Genomic DNA, 16,279 nt, shown 5'->3' on the forward strand with positions numbered 1-16,279 from the left:
TATTCTTACCTCCTTTTATTATTGTAATTGTATTATTGTGTATAGTACTCATTTAATATGTTTATAGATGATAGCTTTTGGGATATAGGTGTGTTCCAAATCCTTCGCTACAGTATTTTACAGCAGTTTACTATGGCAAGTACTATATAATAAATTCTACACAACTTTCTTTTCAGAAACTGGGAGTAGAATAACTAAGTAGCCTTTCTGCCATGTAGAAACCCAGGCTGGAAGCCTCCTCTTGAGTTGTGAAACCTGGGGATTGCAGGATGTAAGAGGAATTGAGCCTTTCTGTTCTGGATGACCAACACCATTCTCCTCCTTTTCTGGACAGTCCACAAAATGACATTTGATTGCAGTGTGAGAAGCCCATTATGAAGGATATGATATTGGAGAGGGGTTAGGCACCAGAGGAAAATACAGTAATTTACATTCAGCTAAAGTATTGGTCTGTTTCAGAAACAAAACTGGGTCTGTCCTCAGTCCTGTCTATTTAAGAACTGATTTCCTTTGACAAAGGATCTCGCATTTGAAATTAATTTTAATGCGATTCTCCAGTACTAAATTTAATTCATAATCAGTCTTCAACTATGAACCAACTAAGCAATAATTTAAAAAATCCTTTCCTTTCAGCCCTCTCTGAATCCTGAATACGAGAGAGAACCAAACCAGAATAAATCTTTAGCAGCAGGTGTATGGGGTAAGTGTTTTTGATTGTTTGTATAGAAAATACAGTAAAGGTTTGGAGATGTTTTATTTAAAACAAATCATGAAAAGAGGTGTGTGAGGGGTTTTTGTTTTTGATATAACAATACTAGTTTGTTTTGCACAAACACATAATTTGAAGTCAAAAGGACTCCAGGCCTTACAAAAATTTAGTTTACCTTTCCTTTATGAAAACAGTGCTTATTGCCTATAATTGTGTAACAAAACATTGGCTTGTAAGCACAGGCATGGTCAGCACATCTGCAAGGCATCTTTTGGTCAATGGGTTGCTAGGATTTGGTCTCCAGGCAGGGCACATGATGAAGGCTCAGTTGACCAAGTGTTGTGTGACGGCCAACTGGAGATTTTATAAAAGAATGCTTCTGGATCAGTCTTGGAAGATTATGTTAGAGGTAGGACTTGGAGGGAAGTTCCTCTGTGAGGATCTGGCAGAAGGCCTACGAGATAGCAAAGACAGCTGCCCAGGGGGAAGAGTGCATCCTCTCCCCTTGTCTTGCTGAAAGTTGGAAAGGCCTCTGGTGCCTGGGAGCAAGTGCTTTGAGTAGCTATGCTCTTATTCTGATTTTTTTCTGGTAATAAAGCCAACTCTGAGGAGAGGGACTGAATTGTAGTTTGGGCTTTATTTTACCTTTCCCAGCTGGTGTAGCTGCCTGCCAGCTTACAGTTTGTGCTACAGATACATGATTCGCAGTAACTGGTTGACAAATACAGGAAATGCCTGTTTGGAGAATATATTCTTTTGAGTAATTCAAGTGTCTGCCTTTTTGAGGAATGTAACATTCTGTTAAACATGCATAAAAGCTGCTATTTAGAAATGGATTTACTGATGTCAAAGCTGAAACCTGAGAAATGAGTGCTGTTTTTCAAAAGATTTGCTAACTCTGCATTACTTCAGCTGTACAGTATCACATCTTTAGAACGCAATACAGACACAGGCCAAGATTTTTAGGAACTTATTTTAAAGTTAGGCTAGTACATTTTTAGATGTCTACCCAGCAGCTTCCACTTTTGAAAATCAGGCCACTTATTTATCTTTGCCAGAAAGGTCAGCAAGAGTTTTCTGGCTTGGCTACAAAATTAGACTTATTGGCTCCCCCAAGCTGCATCTGACAATCAGAAGTTTGAGAGCTGGGGCACACCTGCTGGGGACCGGGGCTCAGCGCATCCGTCAGCCCATCAGGAGGGGCCTGTTGGGGCTTAGGGCTTTAGCCTGGCTCCTGCTGAACCCCCGAGATGACCACCCCTTCTTTCCCCCACGCTGGGCAGAAGCCCCTACCCCACCACCTCGCTGCAAGGCAGAGGACCCGAGCCTCCCCCTCCAGTGTGGTAGAGGGAGGCTGGCGGGGGAGGAGGGAGGGCTGCATGAGACTCACTTTAATGGTAAAAGAGTCGCATGTGGCTTGTGAGCCACAGTTTGGCCACCCTCTCTTATATAGCTACTGCTAGATCCTTGCAAACTTAGTAGCATCAATGGAACAGGAAACAGTTCAGTTAGATTTGAAGAATGAGCTTTCCAGAGTGTTAAGCTACAGTCAGATTTTGATCTTCACAAGAAAGGCAAGAAATAGTTTAATTTGCCAAACACACGAGCGTAAACTACAGTGATAACTTGCTGTTGCAGTGCATTGCTTGATTTTTAGAGCGAAATGGCATCTTTCATACTTCATTATAGTCTTGCAATTGCAAACTTAAAGTATACTTGGAAATCTTAAATTGGAATAAGAATAGCCTTCAAATTAACAGAGAACTAACATGCAAGACAATTGGAAGGTATTGTCGTTCACGTAGATGTATTCTTACATATTAAAGTCTGGATCAAAATGGAATATAATTTTTGTTCCATTATTTTATTTCACTTTGACAAGAGCTTATTCCATGCTCTGAATGACTTCCCATAAAGTTAAATTCTACAAGAACAAAATATTCAACTACCATGTAACAAAAATAGTATACTTAATTTGCTAACACTTACCAACAATAAAAGGAACAGCATAATGATTTGACTTTTAGGTAGCCTTTGCTAGTGTATTACATATAAACTGGTTTTGCTGATGCTACTCTAACTTCATGTGGACACTTAATCTGCACTAAGAGCGCCTGTTTGCAATTTAGCATCATCAGGGAGCCAGTGTGGAATAGCTGTTGGGCTTTAAATTCATACCCTTGCTTATTCTGTGCTAACAATAGACGAGCCCTAAATTAGCTTCTCTAATAGAAATCGAGTAGTAACGTTTAGAGTTGAAAATAGTCTATCCAATATCTTTTAATGAAAGAGTTTTAGTAGAATACCTCAGTGCGAAAGACTTAGTGTGATCATTTCTTAGTTATGTAAATTTATTTGAGTTTCATTTTATAAAGGAATGCCATGTCTCTAAGCAAACGTGATTAATGACCTTAAGTGCTGTCTTTCAAATAAAATGTGTCTCACCCCTAAAGCGGATAGTAAATGCAAATAGTGCATTTTATTGTACTTTCCACAACTGAGGCATGTTGAGGTGAAATAATAAACTTGAAACAGGAAATGAGTGAGAGACACTTATTGCTCTAAAGCTCAAGGGTGCCATATTTCTTCTGTTCATGTGGGAGAGTTGTTCCTTTAGTCTATGCTATGAGCCATCATTCAGGAGCAAGTGCAATGGTAATTAGCCCTGGTCAGTTGTTGAAAAAATAAGCAGGAAAAACATCTTCTCTCAGCAGTTATATAACTGTCATCTGAACATTCAGATGTAAAATTACCAAAATCAAACACTGTCTCTGGTTTTGAATTAGCAAAGTAATGTACCAGAGGGAAGAAAATGTTTGTAAACATTTAGCACTGTTTCTCAGGAGCATTAATAATTGTGTATGTAAATAACAATTCACAAGTTTTAATTCTCACAACAAATGTGAGGTAAGTAGGGTATTGTAGGTATGGCAGCTGAGAGTCAGAACAGTTACTTTACGTGCCCCACGCCACATTAGTTATTGACAGATCTGAGATTGAACTCCTCAGTTTCTGATTCCCTGGCCTCTTTTTCCCTGGACCACACTGCCACCCAGCATTTTGTATCCTGAAACATTAGGGAGAAGGCTCATTCTCTGATTTATTTTATGTTCCTTTTGTTTCTATATAGAATATCCTCTGAATCCAAAATCTAGATCTCCAAGAATGCTGGTCATTAAAAAGGGTAGTACAAAAGATTTACAAATATCTGGATTCCCTGTAGTAGGTCTTCATTCACAGCCAGTCAAGAATGGAACTGGTACAAGTGTTTATAAAGGATTAGTCCCTAAACCTGCTACTCCACCTGCAAAGGTAAGTTTGAACTCTGTTGGAAATATGCATAAGTCGTCTGTGAAATGTGCGCTAATTTTTGATACACTTGTCTCATATCTGGGAGTACTACTGCTTCATGTAGCATTACCATGTTTAAGTACGGTTATACTTAAAAAATAACTGAACATTTTTCTGAACTGTATTTAGAGCCTTCCTATTTCTGCTACATCTTTTTGAGGTAGGTTGATAAGAACTGAACAGTGTATTCCAGGTGAAAGTTGAAGGGACACAAATTAATTGTCATGTGAATATATTTTCAGTATTTTTCTATCCAATCCTTTAATACATACTAACATTTTCCTTTGCCCCCCATGCATGCAGTAGAGGCTTTAATGAAGTTTGTCCATAAGGACAAGCTCTATTCCACACCCTCTCCCCCCAGTGGTTCTGGTTAAATTTAGAATCCACCGGTGTGATGAGTAGGTCAGATTATTCCTTCTAAAGTGCATTGCCTTGAATGAGTTAAGAGTGAAGATAAAGGGTCTGCACAGGTATTACTTGGGGCGTAACTTGGTCTGCAGTACTCTTGGTAATGTTTGACTGAAGTAATGCAGCTTGACTCTCAGAGCTCAACCTGAATTTGCAGGGCTGGCAGTTGAATAAAATCATTAAAAGATTGAGTCTATTTGTTACTGAAGTAATTGAAAATAAACATAACACCAGTGCCATTTTCGTCTTGTTTGTTTTTGTTTTTTAAATGAAGCCATGCCTCCGTGTTAGATTCATTCTTACCTCACTTCAGGAATTTACATGTTTTGTATATAATGGAATAAGTTATTTGAGGGTGAAAAATATTTTGAGTTATTGAAAATGATTTCTTTAATATTGCAGTGCTAGATATACTACAGAATATTGCACGCAGCTTTTGAATTTAATTTTGTCTGTTTCGATAACTAACAGAACAAGGTATTGATATAAGAAGCGCCAAATAATTCATAAATCAAATGTAAACTATTTTAACAAGAAAATAGTTTTTGTACTGTCTTATAGAATGACTGTGTGTTTTATTCATGTTGCTTTTTCTGAATAGGCAGATGTTAGTTAATGATGGTTTCATTTTTCGTTTAGCCTGCACAGTGGAAAAGCCAAACAAAAGAGAATAAACTTGGGACTCCATTCCCTCATGAGTCTTCATATGGTATTGGCAACTTTAATGCTTTCAAATCAACTGCCAAGGCTTTTAGTGTGTCACAGAATTCAGTGAAAGAGGTATAGTATTTTTTTGCATCAGATCCCTTTAAAATTTTGAGATTAATCTGAGTAACCTGCTATATACTGTAAGTGAAGACTATTCTATGCAGTGTTGTAGCCATTTTGGTCCCAGGGTATTAGAGGCACAGTGGGTGAGGTAATCTTTTTTTTACTGGACCAACTTCTGGTGGTGAGAGAGACAAGCTTTTGAGTTTACACAGAACTCTTTGTCAGATTTGTCCGGATTGTCTTCAGACCTGAAAAAGAGCTCTGTTTAAGCTTGAAAGCTTTTACTGGCCTAACTTCTGCTTGTGAGAGAGACAAGATTTAATCTGAGATTAAATATTAATATTTAAACTTTACCAGCGTTATGTACCTGAAGCATTGGCAATACCTGCCGACCTGTTTTATGGGTTTGGAAGGGGAGAGGTGGATGGTTTAGAAGATAAGTCAAGTCTGAGAACGTTGAACATAAAAATTGCTGATGGTGTGATACAATTCCAGAAGTACCGCCTTTGAGGCAATACTCGAATACCTTCCAAATTTGACTTATCAGTGGGTGCGCACAGAATACATCCACTACCCATGGGTAGTGGGGAATTTTAATAAACTCCCCTCTTTATTATGTAAGCATACTAAGTCAGTTCTGGAATCTGGATGCAGGTGAAACTATAGTAGGTCTAAATTTTTAATTCTTGCTCAGTAAAAGGAACTTTTGTCTTGTGTCCTATCCAGTAAATTTGTCTTTTACTTGCCAATTTTTCAGTGTTCTTATTTTTTTACCCCCTGCATTAGTGTAATCGGTCAAATTCTTCATCCCCTGTTGACAAACTTAATCAGCCTCGATTAACAAAATTGACAAGAATGCGCACTGATAAGAAGAGTGAATTCTTAAAGGCATTGAAACAGGATAGAGTTGAAGAGGAACATGAAGATGAGAATCATGTTGGGGAAGAGAAGGTAGTTCGGTTCACCAACTGTTGCAGATATAGTTGTAATACATCTCAAGCCACACATACATTGTTTTATTTTGTTGTAACAAGACTTTCACTTTCCCTGAACACTTACGACTGCAAAAAATAACTTGCCATGACAGAATTTCTAGAAATATAAAGTGTAAAACAATAATGAGGTCAGGATCCCAGGCCTATTTAATATTAGGAAAAGATGAATAATCTTTTAATGTCGCTACCTGCTCAGGTATTGACCCACTATCATAAGAACAGTCCTACTGGGTCAGACCAAAGGTCCATCAATACCAGTATCCTGTCCTCTGACTGTGGCCAATGCCTGGTGCCCCAAAGAGAATGAAACAGACAGGTTATCATCAAGTGATCCATGCCCCGTCACCCAATCCCAGCTTCTGGCAAACAGAGGCTAGGGACACCATTCCTGCCTATCCTGGCTATCTTCCATGAATCTATCTAGCTCCTGCAATAGACATTCTATTGTCATTGTAGAAGGATTTGAGCCTTTCTGTTCTGGAGCATTGTGGTATATGTCCTCATTTTGGACATAAATTTTCTGCCACTGGTGAGAAATTGCAAGTATATTGATTTAGTAGTTCCCTCATTTCCTGGTCTAAACTGAACCTAATCTAAATTGTGAGAATTTACTAATAGTCTGGTGGTAAATGGTGGTAGCTTGGTGTTTACTAAATGGTATGTACAGAAGAAAAGATTCCTAGCTTCAAGTCCTGTGCCAAGTGTAATCAGTGGATCTCAGTGGTTGACCAAGACAACATAGGGCTGTAGTTGAGAAAAGAAACACCTTTTATTGAAAATTTATGTTGTGGCAGATTCTGCAGCATTGTTCAGTTTTCTGCTCAGTTGTCAGGCTTACTAATGCAAACAATTGGCCCCTAAAAGATTCAGGTTCCAGGCCTCTACAGAGTTCTTTCTAAACTTTTTTCCTCTGTCACTCAGGTATCTGGATAGTCAGAAGAGGTTCCAATTGATCCCCTATCCTTGGTAAAGCCACATGAGCATTATTTTTATCTTAAGTACTCATAAAGGAACCTATCACATTGTCCAGTTTGGGGCTCACAGATCTGATGACCTACCTATAGAATAATGCCTCAGAGCTATATTAGTCTGTCAATCCCCTTCTCTCCTCTAATTGACAGAAACCATTAAGATGGTGGGCCGTTTCCACTTATCAACACACATCTCTTTTTTTTCCTCATTATATTTTGGATGTTCTGATGGTCAGTTTCTAACAGAATGGAAGAGAATATATTTTATATAGAACATACCGCAGAGCAGTGCATATGTCGAAAGAGCCCCTTTGAAATTCCAAAACTGAAATGGTGCCTGCATTTTGCATGGATGCCACATCAGAAACCGTATAGTGTCTGGAGCTGATCTGGAAATGCCCCTTCTGGAGATCTCTGCTAGTGATACAGTTCATCATAGAATATTTGGTTAACATGCATGTAATCTTAGTTATGAGGCAAACTATTGTTATAACAATACTTTGAGGATTTATCAATTCTTCAAAATGGGAAAGGGGAAACAGATGTTTAAATTCTTCCTTTAAATACTTGAAGATTAAATTCTCATACTAATGTCCACCACTCAGTGGTTACCTGGATACTTGGAGGCAGCTGTGCATAATAGGGTGATTGGTTTTCTAGAATGGCAAATACATGAAGTTATTCCAGTGGAGCTGTCTATGGAGAGAGCATGAGTTGCTGTTGTAAAATCAGATTTTTTCATGTAATGGAGTGAAAATTCGCACTGATTAAGGAGTCTGATAAATTGGTTGCAAAAGGGACTGGTTGTAGTGGGCTCAGAGAAGTGGCTTAGAAGTTACTGAGTAGCAGAAACAGGTGGGGAAGAATGTGGCCTGCATACTCTCCTGATAAGCAGCAGGAAAGAGACTTCTTCTGGCCTATGGTTCAGGCAAAAGGAAGCAATGCCATTTCTAAGGCTGGTGTTCTGCTTTGTCCCTGAGCTCTTGGGTACCAGTATGTTAGGAAGTGGAGAATTCTTCAGGATAGAAGTGGGAGTGGGTTTGGCAACTGAGATTTGAGGTGGATGAGGCCAGACATGCCTATTGATTGCTGCAGATCTCCTCTGAGAGACTGATTTGGGGATTGTTGAAGGAAAGAGAGAAAGGGAGACAAAAGAGGAAAGAAAAAGCTGCCCTGTTGTGATGTTTGCTTTTTAATTAAAAAAATCACAGCACTGTAAATTTATACAGTACTTCAAAAACAGAGTAATTAGATCAGGCTTTTCCACTCTTGTGACAGTCAGCTTTGGTAGGTGGAGTCTTGGTTTGGTGTTTAAGCCCCAGTATAATGATCTGTCCCACAAAAAGGGTTAAATTTGGGATGTTGTTGTTTCAAATAGTTCCCAACTGATATTTGGCCGTATCTCAAGCATAAGCAGTTTTGTTGGTAGCTTCAACAGAGATTGAAGACTGAATAAACATGGGTTCTGAGCTACCCTCCTACCCTCCCTTACTATAGAAATGATTCATCCAGGGCAGGTTTGAGACACACTGGCAGAGTGGAGAGAAAGGGGAGCTTGCATTGTTGTTGCCTCCCGTAGTACCTGATCTGTGGCTGAACTCTAGGTACTACTTTGAGTGCTGATCCATATTTGTATTCCACCATGGATATACATAAGCTCCATGTGCCTAAAACGGAAAATTCTTGCAAACAGTATCTGTTGGGCTGTGCCTGCACCCCTGCTCTCCTTGTGTTCCACACAGAAGGAATAAGGGGCATGGGTGGGACGGACTATCTCTCTAGTTCCTTCTTACTGCCACATGACCAGAGTCTATTGTCCGGAGCTCATCCTTTGTCTTCTTTTTATAAATATTTAGTTATATTTGTTTTTTTAGTTTTCTGATAGTTTCCTAGTTACTTAGTTAGAATCCCCACCCCAGGGAACCTTCTCCGTCTCCCGGCATGTGACTTAAATTTTATGTCCAGAATACCAGGCTTCAAAAACTGCATCTCCTGCTCTGGCTCACTTTAGGTCAGCAACAACCACCAGCACTGCCTCTGTCTTGGAGAAGCTCCTATCTCTACTGAGTGCAGTATCAGCTGCTCTTTTCCCAGCTGAATGTGGCAGGCATGAGAACTCCAGCTTCAGAAGCACATTGTGGTGCATGCAATAAGGCCCCAGTCAGACTTGTGCAGGGGAGACCTACTGTTCTTTGGCCAGTCATCGAGGAGCATGCTGCCTACTACTGTCTGACTCCAGAGCAGAAAAGATCAGAGGAAATTACCTTTGTGTGGGCCCTGTCATGAGAATAAAGAGCATTCTCTCAAACTTTAAAAGCAGATCCTCTCCCCCTCCCCCCCATACACCTTCTAGGATAGAGGTGGGTAAACTATGGCCCACGGGCCACTTCCTGTCCCGGGAGGCTAGCCCCCAGCCCTTCCCCTCTTGTTCCCCCTCCCTCGCGGCCTCAGCTTGCTCCACTGCTGGCGCAGTGCTCTGGGCGGCAGGGCTGCAAACGCCTGGGGCAGCACAGCTGCAGAGCTGGGGCCTGACCCGGTGCTCTGTGCTGGTGCTCTGGGCGGCGCGGCTGTAGCGCCGCCAGCCACCGGTGCTCCAGGCAGTGCGGTAAGGGGGCAGGGATTGGGAGGGGGGGGGGGTTGGATAGAGGGCAGGGGGGTTCAGAGTGGTGGTCCGGGGTCGGGGGTGTGGATAGGCGTCGGGGCAGTCAGAGGGCAGGAAACAGATGTTGAATGGCAGCAGGGGTTCCCGGGGGCAGTCAGGAAGGGGGGGGGTTGGATGGGGTGGCGGGGGGCAGGAGGTCCGGGGGTGGTCAGGGGACAGGGAGAAGGAGTGGTTGGATGGGGCAGGGATCCCCAGGGAGGCAGTCAGGAATGAGAGGAGGGGTTGGATGAGGGTGGCGGGGGGCAGTCAGGGAAAAGGGGTGGTTGGATAGGGCAGGGGTCCTGGGCAGTCAGGAATGAGAGGAGGGGTTGGATGGGGGTGGCGGGGGGCAGTCAGGGAAAAGGGGTGGTTGGATGGGGCAGGGGTTGGGAAGGAGCAATCAGGAATGAGAGGAAGCGTTGGATGGGGTGGCAGGGGGCAGTCAGGGCAGTGGTTCTGGGGGGCTGTCAGGGTATGGGGGGGGGGGTTGGATGGGGCAGGAGTCCCCGGGGGGCCATCAGGGGGCGAGAAGCAGGAGAGGTCGGATGGGGGCAGGGCCGGGCCGGGCCCCGCCTGGCTGTTTGGGGAGGCACAGCCTCTGCTAACAGGCCCTCCATACAATTTTGGAAACTCGATGCAGCCCTCAGGCCAAAAAGTTTCTCTGCCCTGTTCTAGGAGGAAAGATCCATCCCCAGCCCTTTCCAAGTTGTGGACAAGTGTGCCCAAGCCACAAGAATCTACGACCTCCTTTTCCCCCCAAGCCTTATGGGCAGATCAGAAGGCACATAGGGGCCGGGGTCCTTTGGTACCAGCCTCTGCACCAACTGTAGCACCAATTAAAACGAAACACTGGGACTCAAAGTACTGGGAATTGCTGGTACTGTCAAATACAATCAGGTTGGAGACTTGTTTACCAGCAATACCATCAGAGCCCCATAAGGAACTACCATCGACACCTACTCTGATGGTACAGATGTGGACCTGGTAAGGGGGATGCAACTGAAAAAGTTTTGGGACCACTGCTGTACAAGGCAACAGGCAGCCTCAGTTGAATCACTTCAAGAGGTGTTCCTGCTTGATATTTGCAGGGCAGCTGTGTAGTTTCATCCACACATTCACGAGACATTATGCATCATTTAGCACAGCAGTTCTACATGCAGCTATACTAGCATTCTCACACCCTCCTCCTCTGAGTATTGTTCGTCAGTTACCCACAATGGAATACACATAGGGACCAGCACTTGAAGAAAAGGAAGTTACTTACCTTATTATAATGAGCTCTTCAAGAGGTGTGGTCCCTGTCCACTACCCTGTCCCCATCCTTTCCCCTCTGTGTTGGAACATGACGAGATTCTTGGCAGAGAAGGAACTGGATATGCAGTCAATCCACATGGAGGCAAGCTGAGTCACAGGCATCAACCAACAGACTCTGATTGCAAGATATCTTCAGTCTCAGGTTCGTGGATTTCATACCTACCTATAGTGGAATCCAGACAGGCACCACACATCTCAAAGAAATATAGTTACAATAAGGTAACTAACTTCCCTTTTCCACTGCTGCAGGCAATCCAGTACCTCTAACTTTAAATATTTAGAAGTATGAATAAAGAGATTTTGTGAATTGATGGTGAGTTTCTCCATTTAAAGCTAATTTTAAATGGTACACAATCCCAGAAAAATGAGTTTGTCAGAGTATTACTTCGTGGATAATGTCTCCTTTGAATTATATATAATGTATATTTAATGCACTTTTTTAACAGGATGACTCATTTAATTTGCATAACAGCAACAATTCTCATCATGAGAGGGACATAAACAGAAACTTTGAAAATGAAATTCCTCAAGAGAATGGAAATGCTTCAGTGATTTCTCAACAGATCATTCGGTCTTCAACTTTCCCTCAGACAGATGTCCTTTCAAGTTCACTTGAGGCAGAGCATAGGTATGTACTTTATATCAATGCCTGTGGTGGCTGTTGAGCATCTTTTCCAGAATTCATGTCTCTCTCAATGTCCTGGTCATAAGATTTTAAAAATAATAAATTTCATGATTTCATCTATTTAAATCTGAAATTTCATGGTGTTGTAATTGTAGAGATCCTGACCCAAAAAGGAGTTTGTGGGAGGAGGGAGGTTGCAAGGTTATTGTAGGGGCTGGGTTGCAGTACTGTTACCCTTACCTCTGTGCAGTTGCTGGCAGCGGTGCTACCTTCAGACAGAGCTGGACAGCTGGAGAGTGGCGGCTGCTGACCAGGAGCCCATCTTTGAAGGCAGAGCCACCGCAGCAAAGTAAGGGTGGCACAGTATGGTATTGCCATCCTTACTTCCTCACTGCTATTGGCGGGGTGCTGCCTTCAGAGCTGGGTGCCCGACCAACAGCCGCCACTCTCCGGCTGCCCAGCTTTGAAGGCAGCGCAGAAGTACGGGTGGCAATACCACAACCCCCCTAAAATAACTTTGCGATCCCCCTGCCACTCCCTTTTGGGTCAGGACCCCCAATTTGAAAAACGCTAGTCTCCCCTGTGAAATTTGTGTACTATATGGTAAAAGCACACACAAGACCAGATTTCACGGTTTGTGACGTGTTTTTCATGGCCATGAATTTGGTAGGGCCCTATTCATGACTGATATAAACGTAAGTAATTTAAATATATGGATAAAACTAATGCTGTGATATTGAGTTCATAGTTAATTGGTTTAAAATATAACTTCTCGTAGGTTGTACTTCTAAAACCTAATTGTTTGACTTTTTAATGTTTGGACAGAGCCCTATGGACTAGGTTTCATTTGCCTGTACTGGTTCTCTTATACACTATCAATTTTAAAAGACCACATTTTGGGCTTTTGGAGTTCTCATTAGACTGATTTCCACAGAAACATTCTCAAGTAGAGGGAATCTTAGTTAGCCTTGCCTGCATTCTTTCTGGTAAGGCAGTGACACATGTTGAACAATGTTCATCTAAGTATTCTACAGCTTTCCAGATTAAGATGACTTTCTGGGATTGGATTGTAGTGAAAATGTTCTGTGCATACGCTATTGGTGTGGTAAACTGAGCTGACAGTCCTGATTCCTTGTACTGGTGCCCTGTGAATGGACTCTTCTAGAATTTTTTTTGATGGTGTTTGACTTGTGAGAGGACTCTTATGTGGTTCTCGAAGTAAAGTGAACAGAACATGTTTGTCACTATGTATCAAATGGGGGTTGGGGGAAGATCCTTCTCACTGTTTCCCTTCTTCAAGGAACAATTCCTGTATGCCACCTTCTCTAACACAGTGATCCCATAAGGTATTAAGAGTTGGGGCAGAGTAAAGCCTCTGAGTGATACAAGCAGACCCAATGTGAGTTTTAGTCCTTGTAGATCTATAACGTTTTCCAGAACTGAAAAACTACTCTTGGGTTATCCTATTATAAAGCTGTATGTTTCACCATCTGGTAATGTTACTAGCTCAAGCATGGAATCTGAATTTTGGTTTTAACAGATTAATGCATCCACTATTTTGAGCCCATCAACAGTTGTCCCAGATATCTTAAATCTCCTTGCTAATGGCAATAGTTTAATGAACTTCAGGTCCTTATTGCTAACACGTTGTCTGTCTTAAGACAGACTGTACACCAACATTCTAACTTTCTGCCTGTGGTTCAGCTTCCATCTCTCTTGGTCTTTTGCTTCTAGTCTGTTTGTTTTTCCTTATTGCCATACTTCTGGAGAGAAACTGGGAGCTAAATAAACCCTCAGTTCACTTTTAGACTGATAGAGCACTCTTGTCACCCTAGAAAAAAGATCATATGATTTATTCTGAGTGGTCAGAAACAAGGATGCTGTCTGTTATGTAAACAATATGTCCCTGCCTCCTCACTCAGGATGGTATGAGACTTGGTGGTGGTCTGTCTTTGTTTAAAGTAGATTTTTTATGGGTATCTCTTCAATGGGCCTCCTAGTTAGCAGTTTATCTCTGCATGTGTAAATCTGGTAGTGACATGCCTAACTCTACAGTTGGTATGTTCAAGTGCCAGGTATTGCGGACACATTTTTGAAATCTGTTGAAAGCTTCACCTTTAGCATTTAGACATGTTTGGAAATTAATCAAAGTTACAAATATAGGCATTACTGAAGAATCAGAATAACTCTGAAGGACAAGCTCATGTTTCAACCTGTGTGCATAGGTGAAATAAAATAAAAGCAACAAACTCCCACTGAGTCAAAAACCTAATGAAGTATGTATTTTTTGCAACTGGGTATTGTTGATTGCTTAAATAGATACGTGTCTTCAAAATTTGAGAGCAGTGTTCTAAAAGCAGAATTTTGAATGTTTGATATAAATGTCACAATATTGTTGTGGTTTTTTTTTTTTTTTTTTAAAGGTTGTTAAAGGAGATGGGTTGGCAGGAAGACAGTGAAAATGATGAAACCTGTGCTCCACTAACAGAGGATGAGATGAGGGAATTCCAAGTCATTAGTGAACAGGTGATACTTACTAAAAACTACTAAGCATTACATTTTCTATTTGTTTACACTTTGTGTTCCAAAAAACACAATTGAGGGATTGTCAAAACTGGATTGTGACATTGAGTGAACTGGGTAGCTTGAGATGACTCTGCAACAGTTATAAATATATTTGTTCTGCAATATGAAGGAAAATTCAGAAATCTGGATGGCTTTACAGGGTTTAATGCACTAGTGTTGTCCCATATTGGCCCCAGGATATTAGAGAGATAAGGTGGATGAGATAATATCTTTTATGCACCAATGTTTGTTGGTTAGAGACAAGCTTTGTCTCTCTCTCCAACAGAAATTGGTCCAATAAAAGATATTACCTCACCCACCTTGTATCTCTTAGAGGGTTTTGGCACTTAACATCCCCCTTTCTTTTCTTCCCCCTCCCCCCTCCCCGCCCCCGAATCTAATAGTTTATTTAAAATCCTTAGATTACAAAATTTGTATCCGCATCTAATCCCCCAAAAATGATCAGCAGATATCTGCAGATTTGCAGGACTCTAAAAATCAAAAGGCTAGGGAGTGAGCCTTGAAAATTCATGCTGCATCAAATGTCTGTTTATAAAAGATAAGCTTACATCTAGGACTTGCAGTGGAACTGTTTAATTTCCTTTCAGTGATGGAGCTGCACTAAGTCCATAGACTCTCCAATTCCTTCATCTCAATCTGACGGGGGGAGGGGGAGGGAGTGTTCTTACCTGCATGCTTTTTTGCAGTTGCATAATTTTCTAAAATCTGTGTTTTCTTTGGCTTCTGGAAACCTCTGTTCAGTGATTTCCAAGGAAGAGGGGTGAAGAAACTGTTCTGATGTTGTGACAGTTTTTTTCTCATTTTTAGTATACGATCCTAATTAACATGGAAAAAAATCTTTCTTTGTGGAGTCTTACCACATTATACATATGAACTGTCCTATGAGTGGCATAGTTGTTGATGTACAAAAAAGCAATATTGTTTTAGTGCAAGTCATTACTGCTGTCAATTTTCAGCCCACTAAATGTTTGTTTTTACATTTCAGTTACGAAAAAATGGCCTTCGAAAAAATGGCATTCTAAAAAATGGCCTCATCTGTGACTTTAAATTTAGCCCCTGGAAAAACAGCACTTTCAAACCCACAATTGAGAATGAGGATACAGAGACAAGCAGCAGTGACACATCAGATGATGATGATGTGTGAAGAATTCTCTAACAGCTTTAGAAGCTTGTGTGATCTCATGCAGGTTTGGGGGTGAATTGTTCAAGCCCCCCACCCCCAAACTATAATTTATGTAGAAAAATACCCCATTAGAGGAAGAATTTTGGGACTTCTCTATGAAGAAAACAAGGAATGTTGTGTTGGGCTGTGAACATTACTATAATTACTTTGTAAATCAATGTTGTAGAATGAGGACTTTGGTTGATCCAGCGTCGACTTTCTTCATCACTGCAGCATTTCTCTGACTAGCAATGTGACAATGTAACAAATGAGATTTTCTCATTTAATAATAAAAACAAAAATTGTATAATGTTTTGCAAAGCTTCTGTCTTAAAATGTCCAGGTCTTTAACAAAAAGGGGCAACTTGACAGTGTTTTGCTTGCTGAGTCATTTCTTTCTTACAATGGAAACCCTCAAGTCTACTTTGTACGCAAAAAAAAAAATGGGCAATGTAGCATGTTGGCTAAAACGAGCAAAGTGCACTAAAACTTTGTTTTCCTGAATTGAGCTGTTGTACTGTTCCACTTTTTCCAAACATAATTGCTCTTTAGCCATTAATAGTTCAATTATTGTTACAGCAAAAAGACTATTGCTACAGTTCCAGATTTATAGAACTGACTTAAAATCAAGAGCTTTATTTGGGTGCTGCAAGGTTCAGGATTCTCAGAGTGGATGTTAACAAAGATTTTTGTGGGAAAATAAACATTTTGATAAATTATTCACATGCAGAAAAATTGATTAT

General features: G+C 41.1%; 1 protein-coding gene across 6 annotated transcripts in view; it reads left to right on the plus strand.

Moving 5' to 3' along the window:
* The window catches only part of GPBP1 (GC-rich promoter binding protein 1), a 61,017-nt gene extending 45,179 nt beyond the window's left edge, over nt 1-15,838 (plus strand). For all 6 annotated transcript variants that reach the window (XM_065598993.1, XM_005306606.5, XM_065598995.1 and 3 more), the window contains exons 7-13: nt 634-700; nt 3,840-4,021; nt 5,111-5,251; nt 6,029-6,193; nt 11,610-11,791; nt 14,212-14,314; nt 15,360-15,838. In XM_065598993.1, coding sequence (XP_065455065.1) covers nt 634-700; nt 3,840-4,021; nt 5,111-5,251; nt 6,029-6,193; nt 11,610-11,791; nt 14,212-14,314; nt 15,360-15,518 — 999 coding nt within the window. In that variant the 3' untranslated portion in view covers nt 15,519-15,838. The remainder of the gene's footprint in view (nt 1-633; nt 701-3,839; nt 4,022-5,110; nt 5,252-6,028; nt 6,194-11,609; nt 11,792-14,211; nt 14,315-15,359) is intronic.
* The last annotated feature ends 441 nt before the right edge of the window (nt 15,839-16,279 follow it).

Source organism: Chrysemys picta, chromosome 6, assembly GCF_011386835.1.
Source record: "Chrysemys picta bellii isolate R12L10 chromosome 6, ASM1138683v2, whole genome shotgun sequence".
Classification (NCBI taxonomy): Eukaryota; Metazoa; Chordata; order Testudines; family Emydidae; genus Chrysemys; species Chrysemys picta.